Below are 17333 nucleotides of genomic sequence, written 5' to 3' on the forward strand. Positions count from 1 at the left end.
TGTGTTTGGTGTCTAAGTATTCCAACAATAAGTACTTGTCTGTTCTTTTGTGAAAATCTTCCCCATTAAGTCTCCTTTGGGGTGTTCAAGGAAATTAAATTTTCTTCTGATTGAAAGAGATTGTAAAAATTATCATGAGGTCAAGGTAAAAACTTCATGTAGGCGCTGAATATACCTGAGTAGAATACATGCCTGTGCTAATGAGAGCAGAAATTTTTGGATTTACATAAGGTTTTACTCATCGTCCCTGTTGTTAGCTGTCAGACTAATGGCTTGACTAAGAGATGAGTGGCTTCTGTCCTGAGAAACTATCCATAGAAAGCAATATACTGACCATGTTGTGTTGTCTTCTATTAAATTTTAAGGGATGTTTTGTTCTGGCTGTTGACTACTGGTCATGACTCCTTGGCATAGGAAGTGAACATTTTGTTTGAGACATTCAAAGCAACAAAGAACTATTAGAAGTTGAGTATATATGGCAAAGGAAAAGGTGCTAAAGTTAGAAAGATGACAAAATGAGAAAGGCAAGAAGGTATAGATAGAATACCAAATTTTGTAAGACTGTGAGCATACAATTTGTAAGTAGTCGTTCCATTTGTTAGCGATAATTATACCTACTAATTATGAATTGTTTATTATATGTAATCACTTTATGTTCGTGTTCTTTTTTCTTCTTAACAACAATTCTAAAAGATAAATATCAAAATAACCATTTTGCAGAGGAGGAAACAAACATGAATAGGGTCTGAAGAAGTCCTTAACCTAGTGTATCATGCTGCTTTACCAGACTATTTTTAAGTACATATAACTAAAGTTTAAAAATATATACACATCTTGTAAATAAGCATACTATAGTGTATTTGATCAGTTCTCAGAGAATGGGTTTGGGCTCCTGAGTATTTTTGAAAGTTTTAAATGAACTGCAAAGGTGGGATTTTAAGAGCCCAAATACTTGGTAGCTAATCCTTAAAATAACACAATACATGAGAGTGATCACTATCCCTGACACCATCTCTTCCTGTCTTGAGACTGAAGTTATCCAACTCCAAACCAGGATTTATAATTTTCTCCAGACCATGTAACAGCTGCTGAAAACATTTAACGAAAACAAGGACTACCAAACAAACCTTTTACAGAAAGTTTGTTAGTTCCAAATGTGGGAAATTACATATTCGTACTTCATTATGTATTTGTTGAATTAAATAAGCTCATGGTCTTTACCTCGAGCCGTTTAGCCATATAAGTCATTGTAAAAATCTGTTGTCGGGGTGCCTAGCTGGCTGGCTGGCTCAGTTGGTAGAACATGCTACTCTTAATCTTGGGGTTGTGCGTTTGAGCCCCATGTTGAGTGTAGAAATTACTTCAAAAAATTAAAAAAGAACTATTATCAAATCCAACTTTTTAATGTCTTCTTGTAATATGTGAGACATAATAAATGTTCTATTTCTTACTCCATGCTTATTATGGTAATCACTTTGCTATGGATATTGCAGATTCATACATAAGTGCTGTATAGCAGGGGTAGACAAACTGTATAAATGGCTCGATAGTAAATATTTTAGGTTTTGTGGCCCATAGTATCTCTATAGGAACTACTTAACTGCTAAAAAGTAGCCATAGGCAATAGGTAAATGAATGAATATGGCCATAATCTGGTAAAACTTTATTTCCAGAAGTCGAGACTTCAAAATTTATCATTTTTTATAGTTATTTTTCTTTGTTACACACTTGTTTTTTCTCATTCCAGGGAGATTCTGTACAAGCAGGTGATGACTCACCATTTTCAGATTCTGTTACCTTGGAACAAACTACAAGTAACATTGGTGGATCCAGTGGCCGTGTTAGTCTGTGGATGCAGTGGGTTCTCCCCAAAATTACTATAAAGCTCTTTGCTCCAGATCCTGAAAATAAAGGCACAGGTACAGGGTTACTTTTCTTCTCTGCTAAAAAGGTAAAATATTAAACATATTTTTCAAAGAAATAGTAGAACCTGGTTTTATTTATCACTGTCATTTAAAGTAAACAAACATCATTAGGTCTAATTTAGTTGCTTTCTATTAGCAATACGTAAATTTTGTCTTTTTATATTAAAATTCATTCCAAAAGCCAAGTAATTTTTTCATTGGTTTCATTGATGTGTTATATCATTTTCACTAAAAGTATGCAAAGATTGTTAGATACAGTACCTCAAGCATCAATGGATTTCTTCTGTCTTGAAATAGGTGCTTTATCTTAATCGTGAGGCCTATATTGATGTTACTTTTCCTTATTATTGTAGAATCCTGTATGGTTAATGAACAGAAAGTCTCATTTCCTCTCTAGGAGTTAAGGATGTATACATGAACATTAAATGTAAAACACAAGGTTTTAATATTGATTGTGAGGCCAATGCTGATTATGTTTGCTTCTTATTGCAGAGCTTTGTATGGTCAGTGAACTAGAAGATCTCAGTGCTTCCATAGATGTTCAGGATGTATATACCAAAGTGAAATGTAAAATAGAAAGTTTCAATATTGATCACTATAGAAGCAGGTAAATAATAATAAATATGGGAAAAGCTATGCTTTCTTTGAACACAGTCTTATATAAGAATTTTTATATTTTAATTTTGTTATTTTTTGAAGTGCTGTACTTATTCCCAAAGAGAGTTCTTAACAGATAAATTGATTAATTTTACTTGGTATTCATTCATATATGGAATATAACAAAGTTTTGTTTCATGCGATGGCAAATCTATTCATAAATACCCATATTGCCATATTAAATGAAATGAGCTGCTTTTACTAATCATCTCAAACAGTTTGTTATTTTGTATATTTGCAAAGATACTGGAGACATAGTGGATGGTTTTGTTTTTGCTGTATACTTGCTGTCCACTCTCCATATGAGTTAAATCACAGATTAAAATGGAGCGACATCTCATGGCCCTTTGTGCTTTGGAGACTTTTCTTAATCTCTCATTTGACTAATATACATGTGGTAGATATTCCTAGAACCAGATTTTTCTTGCCCTAATAACTTTCTATCAAAAGTATTATTGTGGGCAGATATTTATTTATAATAAATAATAGTAAAAAAATAAAGTTTTAAACAACTGTATTTTGGGTTTTTTTTAATGTTTATTTATTGTTGAGAGGAAAAGAGAGTGTGAGTGGTAGAGGGGCAGAAAGAGAGAGGGAGGCACAGAATCTGAAGCAGGCTGCAGGCTCTGAGCTGTCAGCACAGAGCGCCACACGGGGCTTGAACTCGTGAATCGCGAGATCATGACCTGAGCTGAAGTTGGATGCTTAACCGACTGCAACACCCAGGCGCCCCCAAAAAGTAAAGTTTTACATATCCTCACAAAGATACATAGCAATGTTGTCATTAATTTTTCCCAAATACAAAATAACTAGCACTTTTTGGAGTTTTTGGGGTTTTTTTTTTTTTTTTGCTATTCTGGAATACTATTCTGGAATTTGTATTTTTTAATTGAATTATAATAAAACACATTTTTTAAAATTATTTTTTAAACAGCATCATATTTTTAGTTTCATATTAATTTAGTATAGAAACAGCCTTAAAGTCTGTTTTTTGGATTCATAATTTTCATTCAGTAGTTATTTATTGAGTGCCTGCAGAAGCACATCTGTTTTTGTACTTTTACTGGTGCATCATATACCCTAAAAACAGAATCTTTTTTCTTTAACAGGTTTCTAATTCTGCATTAAAAACATTTGAATTTTTATTACTTATCATATTGCGTGTCACACATATCCTATTGCTTATGTCAATGACTATCAAATCTATCTAGCCAAAAAATTGTGTCATAATTACGAATTTCAAAATATTTTGCTGGGTATATATTAAAACCTGTTGTAATAGTAGAATGTTATGAAGCGTATATTTTCTTTTATACTAACCATGAAACATTAATTGATCTTTGATAATGTAATGTTTAGCTCTTTAGATCCTCCTGAATAGTATATCTCTATATGATAGATATAGATACATGTGATACATGATTATTTCAAGTGATACACGATTATTATGTTATAGCTGTAATAATTTTCTGATGATGTGAACATTATAATCTATGTTCTAGATCATCAATGACTTTACTGTTAAATTATGTAAGTTTTAAATATTTACCCATTGATTTATTCAAAATATTTGTTGTGTGTTATGTGCACTATGCTAAGCACTGAGGATGTAGTATTGTAAGAAAAATAAACATAAATCATGCTTTTAGGGGCCTTGTGGTCTCAGAGATAAGGTAGAAATAAATAACCAATCAATAAGTATACAGTTTTACCAATAAGACAAATGCTTCTATTATGCAAAACTACCCAGGGTGTGGTGCTAAAATAAATTGTTCTTGATTGCATTGTCAGTTCCACGTTTCAGTTCAGTGTAGTGTTGTTTACATAGTAACTATTTGAAATAGTTATATATGCTCAGTTTTTAACTCAGAAAAATTGAAAAGAACAGATAAGGTGAACTTATGTTTTCCAGGCCAGGGGAAGGTTGGCAGTCAGGACATTTTGAAGGAGTATTTCTACAGTGCAAAGAAAAACCTGTGGTGAGACTCATTTAGTAATTATGATTTTTTGAAAATATATGATAAACTGTTTATCTTTGTTCATTCATGCAATAGGACTAATGGTTGCAAGAATTAGAGCTCAGATAAATTCTTTTTGACCTATTCTTCCAAAATTACATTACAAAATAAAACTGCTCCTTTAAATGCTTGTGTTTTGTAACCATTTTCCTATTATAGCTTTTAAGTAAATATTTCAAAAATCAAAGGTAGGATTGCTTTTATTAAAATGTTTTATCATTAATGTACTATTATGTTGATGTTTTAGAAGTTTTTCCTATTCATAAGTGAGTTCATGTTGGATTGTCCTTTATCATAAACTAATAGTAGTAATTTGACACTAAAAGCAATTATTTTTCATTTACTTCCATTAACAATGCTTTTGCAGAAGATGGTCCAGACAGAGGCCATACCTAGCAGGGGCTCAAACCTGAGCCCATGCAAACTTGAGCAAAATTAAAACTATCCAGATTTTTTTGCTTATGGCTTTTATTGCTTTTTGTCTTTTCACCTTCTTTGCTCCTGTCCATCACCTCAAGCCTTGGGGAAGAGTGTTGGTCTTTGGGGCAATGTGGAGGTGTCTTCCTTTCCTGTACTGACAAGCTGAACAGACGCACCTTGTTGGTTCGACCCATCAGCAAGCAGGACCCTTTCAGTAATTGCTCTGGCTTCTTTCCTTCTGTAAGAAATCATTTTAAAATTATGCTACAGAACTCCCACTAACAGGAATCCAGAGAAGGAATTGAACTATCCATAGAGTCAACTCTTGATTTTTATCCTCCTCTGTGTCATCCACTTTGTAAATGAACTCTACTTTTAACTCATAGACTGATTTTCTAGTACCATCTAATTTGTTTCTGAGTTACTTGCATATACTCTTTTTCACTCTGGTTTTGTAATTACAAACTAACTTTACCATCAGCATAAGAAAATAGAAGTGTAGGACATTAAGTGTAATGTTTTTTAAATTGTGCATGTATAGAATAATCAAGAGTTGACCAGACTGCTTTGTCTTTTCTTTGATGGCTTTTACTTAGATTGCTTTTTTCCCCTTTCTATTATGCCATTTCCTTCTCACAACTAATCCACATTACCATATTTGGTGATCTTGAATCTGGACAGGGCTATATGCCTGTCATTGCTGGATATAGGATGAACACTAGACTGTCCACCAGTGGCTTTTAGAAGTTTAGAACCTTATTCTTTTCTAAGTGGTACAATATATCTGGATATGTCATTAAGCTAATTATTTTAAACGCCATTCTTAAAGTCAATACAAATGCATATAATTTTAAAATATTAAGAACAGATTAGCACAATGATAATAGCAATTCTCTTAAGAATTTTTTAAATCATTGCAAACATTAGATGTTTTCTTAGCATGTGTGAACTATTTCCCCTTTTTTGTAGCTCAAAAGGAATTTAAGACCTAGATCTTTAAAAAGGTGATAAAATTAGTCAAATATTTTAAACAGTTGTTTAATATTGTATTTGAATAGCAAATGCTAGTTTCTAATTGGATTCTGACATTTTTTCTGGAATTTTAGTCTGGAAAAAACGTCTCTACATGTGGCTTTTATATCAGTGGAAATTCTGTTCAGTTTTATTTTTATTTGAATGGTATTGGTGTCTCTGAGAAACATTCTTAATTTTTTTACGTACTTAATAATTTTAATGTATATTCATGAAAAAACCCAAACTTATTAATGCCCTTTAAAATTTTTCTGCATTTTTATAATACTTCTTTAATTATCAGTGTTTTCTAACTTTTCATTTTAAAGAGTATAAGATGCTGATTATTACCATATGAAAAGTAATATTTACATTATCTCACTCCAGCTAGTATTCATTTATTTTTTCATTTTGTTCCTTGTACATTAAGGGAGTTGAGGATGCAACAGTTCAACAAACTTTCTCTCATGGGGAGTTTACATTCAAGAGTACCTACGTTCAATATGTTTAAAATATATTTTCCAAATCAAAACATTCATACACTGAAGCACCTTTTATACTATTTCCAGGATTCAAGCATAGCCATTAAGGAGAATTTGAGTTAGGTTATTTAGATTAGTGGTTGATTGTAACCCTGCCCCCCAAATCCAGTTTAAACATCTAAATACAGACAGTGTTGTTGCTGTTGGGCTATATCACAGCCATCGTTCTCCATCCAGTGTTTCCTGTTACCTAGCAAGATGGACATAAGACTGGTAGCACGTTTTCTTGCTTTACTGTATTTCCTTTTCCGTGTAGAAAGCAAAAGGAAAGGGAAATCAGAGAGGCAGCTAGAAAGTTGGGAACAGTAAAAACAAAACAAAAAAACACCTCTGAAGGCAGCAGGACAGTTACAGGAAATTTATTATTTTGCACATCCATTTAATTCCTACTTCCCAGGTTATTTTTAATGGTCAGAAAATGAGGTTAAAAAAGAACATAGACAAAGATAACTAACTTTTATCTTACCTTTGTTCATTGTAAAGTCCAGATTAAAAACAAAATCAACAGTGACAGCTGAAATGCCTACTATTTTCCCCTTGCTGTGTCACTAGGTGATAGGTAGCAATGTGAGAGGAAGAAAATGGAAGCAAAAGAGCTTCACTAGTGCTGGGATAACATAAGCCCGGGCACTTTGCTGCTTTGCCACTCTCACTTTTTTCCTGTTTGTTGTTCTTTCTCAGTGCATTTCCTCTCTCGACATCACGCATTGGACTATAATAACCTAAAAACTTTATCAGGCCCTGGGAAGAGAGGTTGGAAATGTGTATAACGCCTTGACTTTAACTTCATGTTGAGTGATGTGTAAAATAGGATTTTATATACATTAATTGGTTCAGGAAAAGTTTAAGAGCTGTCCTTTAATGTTGAGAAATAGAAAGTATGCATTTTATTTCACTCTTCAAAGTATGCTGTTTTACTACAATTTGTTTATAGTGTGTAATTTGAATATAATTGGACATGTTTTGTCAGAAGTATTGATATAATGTTATAATTTTTACTGTCAGTCAAATGTCGTATGTGTATTTATGTAGCATTAAACTCAAGGAATAGGAGTTTGAATTGTGAGAGAGTTGATAGTTAGGTTTTGTAAACAGAATGATAGCCACTGAAAATAAGCAAGTTCTAAAAGACAGATGTTTTATTTTTGTGTTATGTTACTATCTCCAATAAACATGCATTAAATGATTGGTTTAGTTATCAAAGCATGGTATCAATGAAGCTCTTTTTATGGGCTTAGTCTCATATACATTAGCCAAATTATTAAAAGAAAAAACTCTGCTCTCATAAATGTTAATTAAGTCGAGGGAAGTCAATCATCTTTTCTATTCAGATTGTTTGTTGATTACAAATGGAAGAACATTACATGGTTATTTCAGTTTCATCTGCATAAACAACGTCTCTGTGATCCATATTGGTACTTTTAATGAAAAATTATCAAGAATGAAAAGGTAAAATCCGGAGATGTCTTGTTGCAAATTCTGAATATCACAGAGAATGTAGAAATCATAGACACAGATACAACAAAGTTTAATTGCCTCTCTCAAGATCTAGACTAGAACTCAGGATTTCTAATTTTCAGTTCAGCATTCCAAGTCTTAGATGGTTTTTCCCCATGTGTGGAATTGATCAGTAATGTGCTCATCAGAGGGTGTAGACATAGTAAAAGATTATAATATCAACTGAGATTATTTTCTGCTTTCACATAGTTTTTTTTTTTCTTTTTTGTAATGAAGTTTGTATTGTGATTTCCTCTTTCTGGAACAGACAACAGCAAAACTCCTAGATGGCTCTCATCAGCAGCATGGATTTCTCTCTTTGACATACACAAAAGCTGTAACAAAAAATGTCCGCCACAAGTTAATATCAAGAAATGAGCGAAGAAGTTTTCATAAGTTATCTGAAGGTTTAACGGATGGTTCCCCTCATTTTCTTCATGAAATTCTTCTTTCAGCACAAGCTTTTGATATTGTCCTTTGCTTTCCTTTGCTTAATGCCATTGCAAGTATATTTCAAGCAAAATTACCAAGGACCCAAAAAGAGAAAAGAAAATCTCCTGGTCAGCCCATGAGGAGCCATACATTGACTTCACGCAGCTTACCTTTGATTTATATCAACACAAGCATAATCAGAATTTTTGTTCCAAAAACAGAAGAAATGCAGCCAAGTATTGAAGGTATGGCCTTCAGAGGTTTTTGTGGTCTGATTTTACATAACTTCCATTTAGGGAGTTTAGTTTTTTCTATTCTTTTTTAATATGGCTGGTGGTTGTAGTTTGTACTCTGGTGTGTTTTAGAAAGAGTAACTATGTTACAGTCATTCTACAACTAAACCTTTAGGAGATAAGTCAGGATACTGGGTTTGTTTCTGACTCAATTACTAGAGTAAAAAGTAGATTTTTTTTTTTCATCAGGACTTTTGCTAGTGAAGCTTATCTTACTGTCATTTGTTTTATTATCTCAGATTTTAGGTTCTATATACCTAAGGTAAGTAGAAATTATTAAAAAAAAAAAAAAAAAACAGCCAACACCCAAGGTTCCTGTGGCTTCTTCCAGGCTTCTCAGTGCAAATTAACTTAGGTTTTAAAATGAAATGAATTTGGGGCACCTGGCTGGCTCAGTTGGTAGAGTATCTGACTCTTGATCTCAGGGTTGTAAGTTCAAACCCATGTTGGGCATGGAGCCTACTAAAAAAATAAATAAATAAAATGTAATGAAATGAATTTAGAATCCCACTGCCTCCAACCGTGAGAGTAACTTTTGAATTTTTGCTTCCCCCATGCTAGAAAACAGTGAAGAACTTTAAGGATATTGAGTGAAGTTCTAGTATAGTGGTTCACATAGTATGAACTTGGAAGTTACAGAGACCTGAGTTCAAATCCCAGATTTACTAGTTCAGAACTGTGAAATTTAAAGCAAGTTAAGTCTAAGTTCCTACGTATAAATGGTAATAGTAGTGCTTGTCTTGATGGTAGACCTTACTGACAGCTTTTCAATGATGACTACGTGGAGACTACATGAATAGTGCTAGCTGCATAGTTAGCTTTCAGTAAATGGCAACTGAATCAGCAGATGTGCCCATTCTTTTAAAGTAGAGTATCTGGAAGTCCCCCATTTCACTACTGCTTATATACCTCTTTGGCCAAAACATAGTCATATGGCTACACCCCACTGTGAGAGAGGCTGAGAAACAGTATTTCCCTAGGTGGTAGGGTGCCCAGCTCATAAATTAAGGCCATGTGAATTAGAAAAAAAGAGAATGGTAGTTGAGGGGTAAGTACTAGCCTCTGCCACATGAAAACAGTAAAGCTTTTTTTTCCCTTTTAGTTATTATGTGGAGGAGGAAGAGCTTGAATGACCAGTGATAGCAAATAAAAAAAAGAAAAGCATCTAGTTCATTCTGTTTCTTCTTGGAGCCTAGTCTGTCTCTTGTTCTGTCTCCCAAAGGCAAGTCTTAATTGGGGAAAGTTATTCTGCCTAACATTATAAATAAAGTTTTATTCAAGGTAATGGTCCTTTTTAAAAAAGTTCCCTAAGTAAAAAATAAATTTGTAGAGCTTTATAGTTCTTAATTACCAACATGTATAGAGATAAATTCAGTGTATTATACTTAGTGGATATTTTTAAATGTTTATTTGTTTGTTTTTAAGAGAGGGGGAGGGCAGGGAAGGGAAAGAGAGAGGGAGAGAGAATCCCAAGCAGGCTCTGCACTGTCATCACAGAGCCTGACGTGGGGCTTGAACCCACAAACTGTGAGATCATGACCTGAGCCAAAAGTAACTGACTGAGCCACCGAGTTGCCCCTGTACTTCATGGGTTTTTAGTATTAACCAGTTCCTATTTTCTTTCTGATTTTTAGTAGAACTGTCATAAAATTGATTATTTTGAGATAAAAAAAATTAGTATTGTCTGTATATGCTGTATTCTGACAGTATTATACAGTTGTTTTCATCTGTTCAGAGACTTTGTAGAAACACATGAATGGTAAAGAATAAAGTTAGTCTTCGTTGAGCAATTACAAGTGATCTGAGAGGCAACTACTAACCAGGATAGAGGCTGCATGCTCATTGTAGACACGCTGACCTTTGTGCTTTTTCCTTGTTATTATCCTTTATTATGTGAGTATCTAATGAATGTTTAACTAATACGATTTATATTAAAATTACTTAGGCAAAAAAAAGAAACCTATATTTTTAAACAGTATAGCTCTCTGAGACCCATTTTGTGTCATAATAACACTTTTTCATAACCATACAGAAAGAGGGATAGACATAAAAGGTCATGGAGATTTCAGACCATCTTTTTGATTTTTCAGCTGCAAATAGGGGGAAAACACTATGGAAACAGAAGTAGTTTGGCTTTCTTTATTTGAGAAAACTTAGGATTATTTTGATAAGAGTTTGAAGTAGTCCATTGTATTTTAAAACTATCATTATATTGGGGCACCTGGCTGGCTCAGTTGGTTAAGCATCTGATTCTTGATTTTGGCTGGTCATGATCTCACTGGTTCATGAGATTCAGCCCTGTGTAGGGCTCTGATCTGACAGCATAGAGCTTACTTGGGATTCTTTCTCTTCCTCTCTCTCTGCCCCTCCCCCACTTGTTCTTTTTCTCTCAAAATAAATAAATATTTTAAAATATCATTATATTACAGTATCTATAAGTTTTTCCATTAAAATAAAATTGCAGAAAATTTGTATCCAGATGAAAATAAGAATAAAGTTTTATGATATCTATATTATTAACAAATTGTAAATTTTTTTTAGCAATTAAGGGTTTTCTTTTCTACAGATACCTCTCTGGGTAGTATAAAAACATTTATTTTCCTAACCAGAATGAGTTTCTGTAATTTCATTTAAAATAATTTATGTTAGTAAGCTTTTGTGATTTCCTGAAAATTCTTTTTCTTTTTTTTAATGTTTATTTTTGAGAGGGAGACAGAGAAAACAGTCAGGGGAGGGGCAAAGAGAGAGGGAGACAGAGGATCCTTCTGCGGGATCTCTCAGCAGGAAGTAAGCTCCTTCCTGTCAGCTCAGAGCAATGGGGGCTGGAACCAAAAACCATGAGAACATGACCTGAGCCAATGTCGGAGGCTTAAATGACTCAGCCACCCAGGCACCCCAGATTTACTGAAAATTCATTGTAGTGTGTATTTTGTGTTTTCATTCCATAATTTTCTTATTATTTTCATTTGAGTGTAAACAAGTGGTAAGGCCCAAAACTTCATGGAAACCTAAGGGAAAAAAAGTGTTATTAGAGATGAGAGGGTAGTATGCGGTGGAGAGAAATACAGGAGTGCTGTATGAAAAAATTGGGAAAGGTCGTGCAGACAAATCAGGAAGCAAAGCAACCTATCTGTGATGAGTTTTTACTGCTACAGAAGTGTTCAGGAATTACAAATCGTCCTCAAATTATGTGATGTAATTGTCCTCTAAATAGTAATTGCCTGCTAACTAATCCTAGATTGAATCCTTCTTCCTCTAATATTCCTAATGCTATTTTAAGGTCTCCCACCTTAAATTTCACATCCTAAAACATCAATATTGATCACAAATACAAATAAAAAGAAAAGAAACCAAATGTATATGCTTCATCTCCCATTTAAGTTTTGAAATTGGGCCTAGAATGTAGTGCAGTAGCAATATGTTGCTTTTTCAGGATGAGCCAGCCTAGCTTAGACTTTTTAAATAGGTGTTCAATAGTATTTTATACTGATAAATCTTCCAGAATCAGACATAGCTTTCCTCTATGTGCACATTTGATCTGCATCCAACATTTGCTTATTCATCATAAAATATTTTACCTGTTTGATGTACTGAATGATTTGGGATGTCTTTGGTACTTGTTAATAGGAGGGACATTTTCATAGTGACTTATTCTTTCAGTTAGACATTCATTCTAGTACTCCTTTGAATAAAATTTTGTAAATATACATACATGTGAGAGAAACTTACATGACAACTTCTTTTCACCACCCACATCAGTGTCATGGCCCTTAGGTGAACCTTATTTATGGTGTTAAATGTTTCTTCTTAAGATAGACTTTATCTATAAAGTATAAATTATCTCAGTCATTGAGTCAGAAGTCTTTTTTTTTCAATTTTTTATTGTGGTAAAATACACATAACAAGATTTTTTCCATTTGTAATTATTTTCAAGTGTACATTAACAGCATAAATTACATTGCCCAGGTTTTACAACCATGACCACTATCTGTTTCCAGATGTTTTCATCATCACAAACTCTGTACTCATTACTTTCTTTCTCTATGAACTTGCTTATTCTGTATATGTTTCATGTAAGCAGAATCATAAATATTTGGCTTATTTCACCTAGCATGATGTTTTTAAGGTCCATCCGAATTGTAGCAGGTATCAGAGCTTCCTCTTTGTGGCTAGATAATACTTCATTGTATGGACGTGCCACATTTTGTTAACTTTCATCTATTAGACACTTGTGTTGTTGCCACCTTTGTGTTGGCTGTTGTGAGTAGTGGTGCTGTGAACACTGGCATACAAGTGTCTGTTGAGCCCATTTTCACTTCTTTGGGATATGTACCTAGGAATGGAATTGCTGGATCATATGGTAATTCTGTGTTGAGAATTCTTTGTTTTTGAGGAACCTCCAGTCTGCTTGGACACCTTTTTGACTAAGGCAGGATTTGTGGTATTTTCTGAACAACACTCATGTGCAGGCATAGTTCAGAATATAAGAGGGCTCACTCTTAGTAAGGATGGGAGCACCTGTCCACTAAGCACCTCTTCAACGAGACAGAGGTTAGAAGTTCAGTAGTTCACTCTAGCTTTATTTTCCTATCATTCGCAGCCATGGTTTATTGAAACAGGTTCTGTGCTTCACTGATTTGTGTACATGTCAGAAGGAATAAAAATCTGGCTATTTGGGAAAAGGGAGAGAAAACAGCTTTAGTTCTTTTGTGTGTTTGTTTTGTTTGTTTTTTGGTTTACTGTATTATAATCATTAATACTACATATCACACAATTTTGTTGGTGTTGTATTAAATTTACCTTTCAGTGGGGCGCCTAAGTGGCCCAATCTGTTAAGCGTCGGACTTTGACTCAGGTCATGATCTCATGGTTTGTGGGTTTGAGCCTGCATTCTGCTCTGTACTGTCAGCTCGGAGCCTGGAGCCTGCTTTGCATTCTGTGTCTCACTCTCTCTCTGTCCTTTCACTTGCTCATGCTCTGTCTGTCTCTCTCTCAAAAATAAGAAACATTAAAAAATTAAAAAAAATAAATTTACTATTCAGCTGCTTTAACTAGGAAAATCCTCAATTGATTGGAATTGCAAAAATATTTCTAGCCTTTTGCTTTCTTATTTTTAAAGTTCTTTCTTTTTTTAGTGGTGGTTATTGTAGGATTTTTAAGGTAGAGTTTCAAAATTCACATGCCTAAGTACTTCCTAAGCAGGTAACCTTGAATAAGAGCATATGGAAAAAAGAGTGCATTTTGTTACAGCCATTTTGGAAAATATAGTCTGTTTCTCTGTGAACTTGTGGTTAATTTAAATCCTTTATACAAACACTTTTTGCAGTAAACACCTTTTTAGTGGCATTTTTCATGACTTGGGTGAGTATGTATATAAATAAATTTCTAGCAAAAAAGATTGCTAGATCAAAGGGCATGTACCTTTAAGATGTTAAGGGATGTCAAATTGCCTGTCTAAATAGCTGCACCAGTTTACTATTTCTTTACTCTGTTTCTAACAGAGTTTTGGGTTTTTGTCAGTCTCATTAATTAAAATTGCATTCTTTTTCTAGGTAGTTGCTCATCTTTTCCTTATCAATTAGTAAGAACTCTTTGTGTATTAAGTCTTTTGTCTGGACTACGTTGTATTGCATATATCTCTTCTCTTTTCTTCTCTCCCTCTGCCTCTGTGTGTGTCTATGTCTATGTGTATATCTGTATTTTTATCTACATGTATATATCTTATACCTATATAGTTGACCCTTGAACAATGCGGAGGTTAGGGGCACCAAGCCCCCTCGCCCCCGTTGAAAATCCACGTATAACTTTGGACTCCTCCAGAACTTAACTACTAATTGCCTACTGTTGATAGGAAGCCTTACCAATAGCACAGTCAGTTAACACATATTTTTATATGTCATATGTATTCTATGCAGTATTCTTACAATAGTACCTAACTTTTTCTAAACTTTTTCAGTATTTCTGGGTTACACAGTTCATCAGAGTTGTTTTAAATTGTCTCCAATCTCCAAAATTTTTCTAATAGGTTTATTTTTAAAAATCTACGTATAAGCAGACCTACAGAGTTCAAACCCTTGTTGTTTAAGGGTCAGCTGTACTTATATCTATAAACTATCTCTGAGAAGTAATGACTTTCTAGAATGTGCCTGTCTGTAATTTATATAGATAGATGTATCTTGTAGGTAGGTAGGTAGGTAGGTAGGTAGGTAGGTAGATAGATAGCCTTTCTGTAGTTATATTGCATGCCAAATATTCAAAACTTTTGGCACATTCTACATTTTTTTTGACACTTTGTCTTTCATCATTGCTGCTCTTAATTCAAATGATTAGTTCACCCATGATAGCTTTGTGTAGGGTTGTCACTACAGTTAGGGCTTTATAAAAGTGTAACATTGCACAGAGGCAAGTTCAAATACTCTTGGGACTTGAGATGTTTTATTCTGTTGAGTTTATATTGAGAATCCTAAAGGAAGAAGTCTCTGAAACACTTATTTCTTGCTGGATTTATGAAAAGTTATTTATAAATAACAGTCTTATGTTATCCAACAGTTGCATGAAAATTCTGCTCTTTATTTAAACTTCAGGTTCTGGTCACTTAAGCTCATAATTTCAAAGTTGTTCGTAACGTTTTCATTTTCAATACACACTCTTCTTGCACCAAGAAAAGATAAAATCTTTCAGACTTACATTTCACATTACATTAACTGTAAAAGTTTTTAATAGTTCATGTGTAAAATCAGTAAATAATAAGAAAAATATACTTAACATTCTAATATTTTATTTAAACAAATGATACTGAAAGTCTGGTTTTCAACTTGAATATTGTTTGCATTATGTGCAATCATTATCAAGATCCTGAATCTACAGGTGTTTGACTTCCAGTTTAAGCTATTTATTTCAGAATAGAGGACTGTTTTTTGGATCTAATATGAGTCTTCTAGAGTAAGTAGTTCCGCATGAGCCTAAATTTTTAAAAATACAGTTTAAGCAAAGAAGGAAGGCATTCATTTTCATGTTGAAAATGCATCTAGAGGGAACATTTCCTCATATGGTCCAACTATTAAATGCAGGTGAAATAAACCAAAAAAGGGGAAGCTTACTTTTTTCTAATTATAAAGTAACTAAAGAACTGAATCAAAGCACTTTCTTATATAAATACATATTTTATTATTTTTTCTTCTATCTCAAAGGTACATTTTGATAAGCTAAATACTTTCTATAATAAAATTGATTATTTTTATTTAGTTTGTGAATGATCTGCATTCAGTGCTTTTCTTTATTATTAAAACTTTATAGTCAGTATAATCTAGTGAGAACACTTTTGGCTCTAACAGAAACAGAATTCTGTTTTTGGATCTGGCTTTGTATGTAACACCAAGTACGTCATTTTTCTTCCATATGTACCTCATTTACTGCAGTGTTTCTATTACATTTCAGACTTTCATATGGTGAGTAGTATCTGTAGCCTGGAAGAACAGTTAGCAAGTATACTAATTGCACTTTTGTGGTATGGTCTATTCTCTAGACTTACTATTTATTGATTTAATTGATGCCTGCTGCTTAATCAGAGGTTTTCCCCACATGGAACTATTTGATAAGCTTGGCATAAAATGCAAGATCTGTGAAATGTAAACAATGTTCATAGTATGAGGACCTATAATCAAACCAGACCTCTAGTCATTTGAAAAGAGTACAGCTGCATGAGAAGCCGTTTTCTATTTGATCTTTTTTGCTGTGGACATTTAAAATACTGTCTTTATTGCACCATCCACATGCTAATATTTATTATGATAGCTCATCTCTGTCTCCCCCTTTTTCTGTCCTTGTGACCACCACCTCCCAGCTGTTTTGCCATTCCCTTTATGTACATCTTATCCTGGTTCCTTCTTTTCCTGAGTATCTTTCTTGTAACTTTTTCTGATTTTCTTAATTCTGACTTTCTTTTTTAGTCTAATCTAAGTCAGACCATACTGAGTGTACTGCTGAAGCAGCTGGAAATAATCTCTTAGCTTTTGCATTCTTTGGGCACCACAGTTTGGGAAATATGGATTGTATGCCTTTGTAGGCGTGTTCTGTTCAGGATATTCTCGAGGTCTTGCAGCCAGTCCTGTTCTGTTCCATTTGTGGCAGATGATAGTTTCTTGGGAGAAACGATGAGTTTGAGTATCTGTTTTCTTCAAAAGCCACAAAGTTGTATATTGTTAGCAATTTTAAACAATTTTTGAACAGCTACTACAATGGCATCATCTGTTGGACAAGAGGGAGTAGAATATAAATTTATATTAATATAAGTTAATGGGGCCATGAAGAACCCTTATCCATTTCAAATGGTCCTTAGAAAAGACATTGAATTAGCCAGTGATTTACAGAAAAATTGTTAAACTTTATAAGAACATGGCAAAATGCTGTTGCTTTATTCAATACAAAGGATCAGAATTTATATATATATATATATATATATATATATATATATATATATATATATATGTATATTGTTTTTCATTTTTTTATTGTTTTCTGAGATTACTTACCTTAGTG

At 33.5% G+C, this 17333-nt stretch overlaps 1 protein-coding gene across 12 annotated transcripts in view; it reads left to right on the plus strand.

Annotated features, from left to right (window-relative positions):
• Positions 1–17333, plus strand: part of VPS13B (vacuolar protein sorting 13 homolog B) — an 803192-nt gene that overhangs the window by 449791 nt on the left and 336068 nt on the right. For 6 of the 12 annotated variants that reach the window (XM_078441712.2, XM_078441707.2, XM_078441708.2 and 3 more), the window contains 4 exons: positions 1748–1919; positions 2418–2532; positions 5119–5260; positions 8339–8747. In XM_078441712.2, coding sequence (XP_078297838.2) covers positions 1748–1919; positions 2418–2532; positions 5119–5260; positions 8339–8747 — 838 coding nt within the window. Of the gene's footprint in view, positions 1–1747; positions 1952–2417; positions 2533–4494; positions 4562–5118; positions 5261–8338; positions 8748–17333 lie in introns of those variants that run through there. The other 6 variants (XR_013553513.2, XM_078441710.2, XR_013553515.2 and 3 more) reach the window with 6 other exon arrangements.

The sequence above is a fragment of the Panthera onca genome, chromosome F2 (genome assembly GCF_046562875.1).
Source record: "Panthera onca isolate mPanOnc1 chromosome F2, mPanOnc1 haplotype 2, whole genome shotgun sequence".
NCBI classification, from domain to species: domain Eukaryota; kingdom Metazoa; phylum Chordata; class Mammalia; order Carnivora; family Felidae; genus Panthera; species Panthera onca.